Source organism: Mesoplodon densirostris, chromosome 11 (genome assembly GCF_025265405.1).
Source record: "Mesoplodon densirostris isolate mMesDen1 chromosome 11, mMesDen1 primary haplotype, whole genome shotgun sequence".
Classification (NCBI taxonomy): Eukaryota; Metazoa; Chordata; class Mammalia; order Artiodactyla; family Ziphiidae; genus Mesoplodon; species Mesoplodon densirostris.
The window spans coordinates 8,920,145-8,929,232 of NC_082671.1; the positions used below are offsets into that span (position 1 = coordinate 8,920,145).

The 9,088-nt window shown below is 43.3% G+C and overlaps 1 protein-coding gene across 1 annotated transcript; it reads right to left on the reverse strand.

The window, feature by feature from the left end:
- Positions 1-294: 294 nt before the first annotated feature.
- DPPA3 (developmental pluripotency associated 3) lies at positions 295-4,099 on the reverse strand. The gene is made up of 4 exons (XM_060113436.1): positions 4,018-4,099; positions 1,714-1,949; positions 1,316-1,354; positions 295-432 (listed from the first exon to the last, which is right to left on the reverse strand). The coding sequence occupies exons 1-4, from the start codon at positions 4,097-4,099 to the stop codon at positions 295-297; spliced, it is 495 nt and encodes a 164-aa protein (XP_059969419.1).
- Between the last annotated feature and the right edge of the window lie 4,989 nt (positions 4,100-9,088).

The window sequence follows — 9,088 nt, forward strand, 5'->3', positions numbered from 1 at the left end:
CAATTCAACACACTGTTCTAACAATGCTGTGGCCAAGCCACCCAACCTGGTGTTCTTCACTTTCCTTCCACACAAGTTAATTTGTTTCACAAAGTGGAACTAAAATATATTCAAGTCATTCACATGCAAGCTACATGGATTCCTTATAAGTTACTATATTAAGGTAGAAAAGAGATGCAAGAAAAAAAGACTACACAGAACTTATAGGTTATCAAAATGTTGGTACACAATCTTTCCCAAGCTTCATAATGATCCTAAAATTACCAGCACGAAAAAATAGTACAAGGATAAAGTTTATGGTTCCTTGGACTCCGTGTCATAATTACTGTAGTACTTATTGTTGTCATAATTCTCATAATTATCTTCAGAAGTATCTCTATGAAACCGGCAAAAACGACAGCTACATCTAAATCTTTGCCCTCTTGACTGAATCTGGAAAAAAGAATGAAATGGATTAATTGGTTAATAATTTAAAATAATAAAGTACTTGCACACCAAAGAGACGTTAACAACCCTCAAATCTAATGTTGGTTGTTAGAAGAGACTTTGGAATATGGAACACTAAAAAAAAAGGTCAAAACCAAAAAACTTTTTGGGAAAAATGGATCGAAATGTATGGCTGCCAAAGAATGCCAGATTGCCATTTTGTAGTGCTAACAGCTGCTGATTGTCAGTCAATATAGTCCTGTACAACTATAAATGGAGTATAACCTTTAAAAACTGATCACTCTGTCATACACCTGTAATTTATAATACTGTATATCAATTATACTTCAATTTAAAAGGAAAATCACACACACACACACACACACACACACACATGCATATATATCAATATATACCTAGTGTCAGTTCTCTGAATGCCTTAAACGTGAGACACTCCACCAGCTGCTGGACACTCTGTGCTCAGGTGTTTGCCCTCTTACTACATGGTATTGAATATCATGTTTGTGACAATAGGTGAAAAAGTACCAGCACAACATCAAGAGTGAACCTTCATGGAAACTACAGACTTTAGGTGATAATAATGTGTCAATGTAGGTTCATCACTGTAACACCATGTAACTGGAAGATGTTGACAGCAGAGTAGGCTATGAATGTGTGGGTTCAGGAAGTATATGTCCTTTCTGCTTAATTTTGGAGACCCTAAACTGCTCGAAAAATGACTTTATATATATATATTTTAAAAGCATGAATATGAACTGATTGCTCCAGAGTTTCTGAGGATTGAGAGAGTCCAAGCCAATTTGCCTTTCCTCCTCCCTCCCCAAACCACATACCCACCCACTTGTATAGTAAGGGAACTTCTAGTTACCTCAACATCATTCTGCCATGGTTCTCTTTCAGAGTCAGACTTCATGGGAAGAAAAAAATACATATATTACCAACTATCAAGGAAAATGTGGGTTACTAATGCTACCCATCTAACATAAGAAGAGAGTTGGTGAGTCTTAAAACCCTAAGTGTTATTCACACCCCACACTCGAGTACAGTGGATGAGTGACTGCTGCTGCTCATTGCTATTTATATGATTTAATTTTTTGGAGGGGCCGCGGTCCCCCGCCAGGGATCGAACCCTTGCCCGCTGCAGTGAAAGCGGGCTCTTGGAGTCTTAACCACTGGACCACCGGGGAATCCTCCCTGCCACCCCATCACTATTTACATCTTGATTTATGTGAGTGCCCCCCAACCTACCAGACCACATAAACTGACCCGAGGAACTCCTTTGCCGTAGCGTTTTTTAATGGATTGAATCAGCCGTTCCATCTTATCTCTCCGATCCGTTAACAGGGTCCTCACCCCTCTCCTATAGGGTATGTTTTCACCAAGTAACCGCCCAGTTGGTTGAGGTAGACATTCTGGTAGAATGAATGGCAATTTGATACTAGGGTTGAGCGTCAATTTACTGAGGTTCTTTATCAACACTTCAGACATAGGTTCAGAGGCAACTGAAAGAAAAAAAGAAAGTTTAAGATCCATTAGTGCGAAGTGCAATATCCAGAAGCCACTTATCTCTTGCTCAAACTAGGTCTGCTCTTAAGCAGCTCAACAATGGACACTGGAAGTTTCCTCAGGGTGAAGATCCTAGATACCACGGGCATTAACTAGCATGCGGCATGCCTTGAAAGCAGCCTAAAAATCCACTATAATGGGAAACACTTTCGTCTCAAAATAAAAAGTTGTTTTCTTTATGGGCCTTCCCCGGTGGCCCAGTGGTTAAGACTCCGGGCTTCCAATGCAGGGGGCGCAGTTAGAGCCCTGGTCAGGGAACTAAAATCCCACATGCCCTGGGGTGTGGCAAAAGGAAAAAGAAAATGGTTTCTTCCCGTTATGGGTAGTTCTGAATGGTAGATGTTTTCCCATGGGGTCAAAAGGTACTTCAGTATGATTCCAAGTGGAAAAACATGGAACAGAAACCAGGTATGTATTGACAGTTTTTCCATTTTCATTTGTGTGATTCCTAATATAAATGCAGGGACATAAAGCACTAACGCAAGTCAAAATGTTTCAGTGTAACAAGTTTCAGCAGTTCACCTTTATAACAATGATAAACAAACCTGTTTTTTTTCTGGAAAATGATCTGCATCTATGAAATAGACAAAGAAACCCCCAATATAACAGCCTCTCCCCAGATCCCTTATCCTTAACTAGTCTGTCAAAGTGGCTGTTACCCTCACCAGTTCTACCCAGCTTTTTCATGCTGCTAGATCTTTCCACTCAAACGCAGTATTCTGAGAAATCATTCACTCTTGGGGCTTCCCCGGGGTGGGGGTGGGGGTCCAGTGATGAAAGCTCTGCGCTCCCAGTGCAGGGGACACTAGTTCCATCCCTGTCGGGGAACTAAGACCCCTCCGCTGCCCTGCGAGGCCAACAAAACAAAAACAAAAACACCCGCCCACTCTTGACTCTTCCCATCCCATGTAAATTTCATAAACAGTAATCTCATACAACAAGGCAGATAGCATTCATTTTCCCTGTACGTGAGAGTATTAAATATTGATTCAGGATCCATTCAGCTTCTAGGGACTTGTGCACATGGAACTAAAGATTCCAAGTTGTGGAATTGGCAGGACCTAAGGCAGATTCAAGGAATGGGAGAAACTGGCCGTATTATATACTCATCATTAATTTTTTTTCCCCTTTGACCAGGGTTCTTATCCTCAAGATGCAGGGGAGGCAGTCTAGTCTAGTCCACCCAACTTCCTAGCTGCCCAGAGGGTGTTGGTTGGCTCCAGGTCATCTGCGGCCACCCTACACCATCCATTCCCCGCCCGAGGTTAGGGTAATAAGATTTCATGCGAGGCCAAGCCTGGGAGGCCACGCCTGGGATCGTGTGCGGCTCCAAGGAGAGATGACTTGGGAAGAACCCTGGAAGGCAGGGAACCTAATTAGCAGTATTCCTGGAGCACGGTTTCTAAGCTCTCCATTGTAAGTCTTACGACTACTTATTTACATTACAGAGCACACTCACTGGCTTTTATAAACCTGCCCCTTCCTTCAATTTCCTCTGAAAAGCCATTTCCCTCTTTATTAACATTCCCAAAGCATAAATTCAGCTGGAAAACCAATCCCAGAAATGTTGGTGAAATTAAGAAAACGTTTAGGTCAAATTGAAGTTTAGGTTGCTTGTATTCTTTTCCCTTTACAATTCCTGATTGGAATATATTGCTGATGGAAATACTGATCGCACAAGACGCTGTGAGCCACCGTCTAGAACCCTGATTGCTCTTCCCCAGAAAATGTCCTTAAAAGGTTGACAGATTCCTGAGCATAGTAAGCAAACAATGCAGCTCAACACCCCTCCCACTTTTCTCCTCTTTTCCTGCCTTTCTTCTTTCTTTCTCCTCTCTCTCTCTCTCTTTCTCTTTCTTTCTTTAGAGGAGGGCCCTACACTCCCTGGCTCTCCTCTGCTCTGAAGAGGTTTACTTAACTGCATTTCTCTGTAAAAGACTGAAGTCAGTATAACAGAAAGGAAGGCAGCTTCTTACCTTTCTGAACCCCCCAAGTCTGGCTTACCTGGAATTGCCTGGGAATTTTCATCGATGGACATTTGAGGAGACTCCAGGGTCCAGGTTGGGTTAACCTCAGATGAATCCATTGGGAGTCTTTTCACAGCTTGAAGCTTCTCCTAGACCTTTGGGTTCCAGTGGAAGGTGATGCTTTAGACTCAAATTGCTACAAAGTAGCCTGGAAGAACTATAGAGCTAAGAAAGAGGGAGAAAAATCCAAGCTAACACCGTGGTGAGAGAAGTATCCAACCTAAAAGTCTAGGTCTTGTTTCCTCTTAAAAACTACAGATAAGCCAATCAGCCAGCCTGTTTTAATGTAAATGACTAATGAGTAAAAGGATAAGGCAAGTTGGTGGGCGTAGTCCAATTAGTGGACTAATAGGATAATTCTTCATCCGCTCTGTATTAAAATAATCATGCCCTCTGTCAAGCAGGCTGGAAATTTTATAAAGAGCCTCTGTGCTTGTGTCTTCCTGAGGTTGCCTTAAAAATCCTTTTTTTCCCCCCAACTCTACTTCTGGAGATGGCTACTGGTTTGTGAACTGGGCTTTAAGTGTTGTAGTACAGGGAGGAGAGGGCAGTTTCCCTCCAACTGCAAATTAACTCCCAATTAAGTTAATGGCAGGTTTCCTTAGTTTTCTTTGCCTGACTCATCTTAAACCTTTGGATGCTAGTAAGGCAAAAGAGAGGAGAAATACAGGATCCGTTATAAACAGTTTAATAGCTTGGTATTTTATGAATGTGTATTTTGGACCTGTAATTTTAGTTTGTTTTCTAGACTATCAATTTCATTGCCTTTAAGATTGGTGAGCAAATGAAATTAACTACATCTATAAATTGCTATCCCCCCACCCCTCCTCCACCCCCCAAAATAAACTTGTAGTGAATTCTGGCAAAGAGCCCTAACATTAACTGCTGGTGGTGGGAGAGAAGGTCCTCAGCAGCCCCACTCTTGTTTTTTACTGTCCCCTATTCAATGTGCAACCTCCCTATCTCCCCCATAGCTGGAAACTATGAAGAAATACCGAAAGCAATCTCGTTTGTTTGTAGTAAACAGCAAAAGTTGAAGTGTGGATCAATAACTACCTTTGTAGGGGAGGAGGGGTAGCTGTAGATGCATGTCAGGTCACAACACTTTATTTAAGGGGTTGTCAAAGGTGTGCCCTGCCGACAGGCAGCGTCAGCGGCACCTGGTAACTTGTTAGATATGATTAGAAATGGTTGAGCTCCAACCCAGGCCTAGTGAATTAAAGACTGGGGCCCAGCCGTCCTTGTCTTAACAAGTCCTCCCCACCCCACCCCGTGATTCCACCTGTGCTCAAAACGGTAGCAGCACCTCTTCCTGGCACTCCTGACTTCAAGTTCTACTCCTGTGGTTCTGCTCTCATCTGTATGCCCTTTGGGGCAGGTGACCTCTCCTACAGCAGTCTCAGAGAGCCCTTGGAGAAGTGAGGAAAAATCAGATTGCAAGAGTTTTAAGATTAAGAGGTGAGATTGTGAAAAGGGCCAACATAGACTCTCACTCAAGAAATCCAGGTTTAAGGGCTTCCCTGGTGGCGCAGTGGTTGAGAGTCCACCTGCCGATGTAGGGGACGTGGGTTCGTGCCCCGGTCCGGGAAGGTCCCACATGCCGCGGGGCGGCTGGGCCCGTGAGCCATGGCCGCTGGACCGGCGCGTCCGGGGCCCGTGTTTCGCAGCAGGGGAGACCACAACAGTGAGAGGCCCGCGTACCGCAAAAAAAAAAAAAAGAAATCCAGGTTTAAGAAAAGGTGAGACACTGCTATATTTAAAACAGATAACCAACAAGGATCTACTGTAGAGCACAGGGAACTCTGCTCAATGTTATGTGGCAGCCTGGATGGGAGAGGAGTTTGGGGTTAGAATGGATACATGTATATGTATGGCTGAGTCACTTTGCTGTGCACCTGAAACCATCACAACATTGTTAATCGGCTATACTCCAATATAAAATAAAAAGTTAAAAAAAAGAAAAAGAAAAAAGACGAGAGAACCAGAGCTCAAGGGAGGTATGGGATGTAGATGGTGGTGGAGTTTCTCTTTGCTTAAACTTGACAGAAGCTGAGCATTCAGAAAACACAATCTGTGTTTTAAAATTATAACACCATTTTAGTTAACATCTTTATAGTATATATGAGATAAAAAGCCAAGTGGAATGAAGCAATTAGAAAAAAGACTATAAAAGAACTCATAATGAAAACTATCACTGATTTCTCCAGAGATAAAAAAAATCATATAATACTTTTTTTTTTCTGGGAAGATATAATATTTTTGAAACAAACAGGATGCTCTTTTAATAAAAGGAAAACTCAAGAGAGAGAAAAAAAAAAAACAAGACTACCTGGAATTCAGAAGTTTGATATCAGAAACAAGAAAAGAAGGGTCTGGAGATAAAATCAAAGCTATTTCCTTAGTAAGTAAGGCAAAACCAGAAGCAGATGTAAAATAGAAGAGAAAATATAAGAAGATGAGAATCTAAGATCAGGAAATATGATGGCTTCAGATTCTTCAACAATACCGGATGCTGGAAGATAAGGGAGCTTCCAAATTCTGAAGGAAAATGATTTCCAACCTAGAATCCTGTATTCAACCAAATTATTGAGCAAGTGTAGAACATTTTCAATTTGTTAAAAACATCGCCACCCGTATAGATTCCTTTGTCTTGTGGGAAATTAACTTGATTACAAGAACATGACCAGGTAAGCTATTCCAAAGTTTCTGAAACAGAAACGCCAACTGACCATATTTAAAAGCTCATATCACTCAGTTTTTAAAGTAAATTTAAAATGCACAGCAGAAAGCAAGGCAAAAGAAATGTAAACTAACAGATTTAGAGTGTTAAAAACAAGACAACAGCTCCAAAATGGAATTGGTTGGGCTAATCCCCACGTCACCAAACTGCGACTATTAATTTTGGCTCTCCTGGAAATAAAATCTTAAACCAGTCAATCAGGAGTCGCCTTATCAGCACTAGTTAGGTGGTCTGCCACCCCCTAAAGGAATGTAACTTTGTACTAACCAGCCCACTTTCTTGCCTAGTATAAGTTCCTTGTTCCCATTCCATTTTGGCTGTAAGCAAACAGCTCCACGAAATTTCTTCCTACCTGCTAGATTGGATGCAGCCCTATTCAAATCGATTTTTGCTCAGATAAACTCTTAAACATTTTAACATGCCTCAGTTGATCCTTTACTAGCACGGCATCCTGGAGTCTCCAGACTCATTCATTTCTGGGAAGGGGCATTCAGAGTCCACCTAGGATGGACTGGGAGACGGCACCAGTTTTGCATCAACTTTTTTGCATCAAAAAAATGTCAAGGTTGGGAGAAGGAAACAAAACACAAGTTTAAAACTTCAGCTGAGGGACTTCCCTGGCGGTCCAGTGGTTAAGAGTCCTCGCTTCCAATGCAGGGGGTACGGGTTCGATCCCTGGTCCAGGAAAGTAAGGTCCCGCATGCCACTCAGCTGTGGCCAAAACAAACAAAACCCCCAAAAAACTTCAACTGAATTTAGAAGTCGTCTTAACGTCTCACTAACCTCTGTGAGATTGACTTTATAACCAAATTTACCCTTTAGGAATGTTAAACAGTGAAATGGCTTCATCTGCCAGAGGCTGGAGGAGGGGTAAAGTCTTTCAGACCCGAGACAGTATTGAATAGTTTTAAAATTCGAATCTGCCTCTAGGATGGATACAGATGATAATCTCGGCTCCACTTTCTCTCTTATCTGTTGAGCCCACCTTTTCTCTCCAGTTGAATGAATGTTTTTTTTTCCTCCCATGCAACTGTGTCCGGCTGGTTTCAGGAAGGGCAGAGAGCCGCAGGCAAAATAAACTTTTTGCCCTCAGGGAGCAGACAACAAATTGTGAATCCAAAATATAGGGTGGAGTAGTGAAATGTATTCCAAAGAGAGGTGTGGCCTGGTTAAGGGAGAGTCCAGGGCTGCCGTTTGGGAAAACTCTCCCAGACACACAGTTGATGAATTACTGCGCTCTCTCGGGCCCTGTTGGGTTCCCCACGCCGCCCCGCCCCCCGTGGCCTGGGTCCCTCCAACCTCAGGCCCACCCTGTCCCTGGGCTCCCTTTGCGCTCGCTCTCCAGCCCCCCTTGTGTAGGGAAGCCTGTTCCCACCAGTCTTCCAAGGCATCCGCCCTGGATCCCAGCCGCTGAGGCCCAGGACGGGGTGTGGGTGTGCAGTGGGCACCCCGGTACCGGTGCCTCTATGGGGCCCCCATTGGCCTCAGCCTGACACACTGTGGCCCAGAACTGCTTCTCGCTTTGCCTCTGCTTGGCCCCTACAGCCCACCGTGCCCGCCTTTCCCTGGATCCAATTTATTTCTTGAAATTATGCAATGACGAATCAATACTCCCAGGGGGGTATAAATTAGGGGTTTGGGATTAAAATATACACATTACTATCTATAAAGTAGATAAGCAACAAGGACCTATTGTATAGCACAGGGAACTCTACTCAGTATCCGTAATAACCTATAATGGAAGAGAATGTAAAAAAAAAGAATATGTATACCTATAACTGAATCACTTTGCTGTACACCTGAAAGTAACACAACGTTGTAAATCAACTATATATTTTTAAAATAAATTTATTTATTTAGTTAGTTAGTTTGGGCTGCCTTGGGTCTTCGTTGCTGGGCACGGGCTTTCTCTAGTTGCAGTGAGCGGGGGCCACCCTTCACTGCAGTGGAAGGGCCTCCCAGTGCGGTGGCCTCCCTCGTTGTGGAGCACGACCTCTAGGTGTGCAGGCCTCAGTAGTTGTGGTTCGCGGGCTCTAGAGGGCAGGCTCAGTAGTTGTGGTGCACGGGCTTAGTTGCTTCGCGGCACGTGGGTTCCCCCAGGACCAGGGCTCAAACCCGTGCCCCCCGCACTGGCAGACAGACTCCCAACCACTGCGTCACCAGGGACGTCCCTCAACTATATTTAAAAAAAAATTTTTTTAAAGAAAAAAAAAATACTCCCAGGAGTAGAATCCTGCCTCTGTTATCAATTTTTTAACAGTTTAGTGGGAAACATTTAATGACTTTACAATATGACAACCAGCTGGGG

What these genes read in the sequence shown, in the direction of transcription:
- DPPA3 (XM_060113436.1), bottom strand. Translation starts at nt 4,099, where the DNA reads ATGGATTCATCTGAGGTTAACCCAACCTGGACCCTGGAGTCTCCTCAA. An exon ending in AAATTCCCAGGCAATTCCAG is followed by an intron (nt 1,950 to 4,017) that starts GTAAGCCAGACT and finishes TTTTTCTTTCAG; the next exon opens with TTGCCTCTGAACCTATGTCT. An exon ending in CATGGCAGAATGATGTTGAG is followed by an intron (nt 433 to 1,315) that starts GTAACTAGAAGT and finishes TCTTTTTTCCAG; the next exon opens with ATTCAGTCAAGAGGGCAAAG.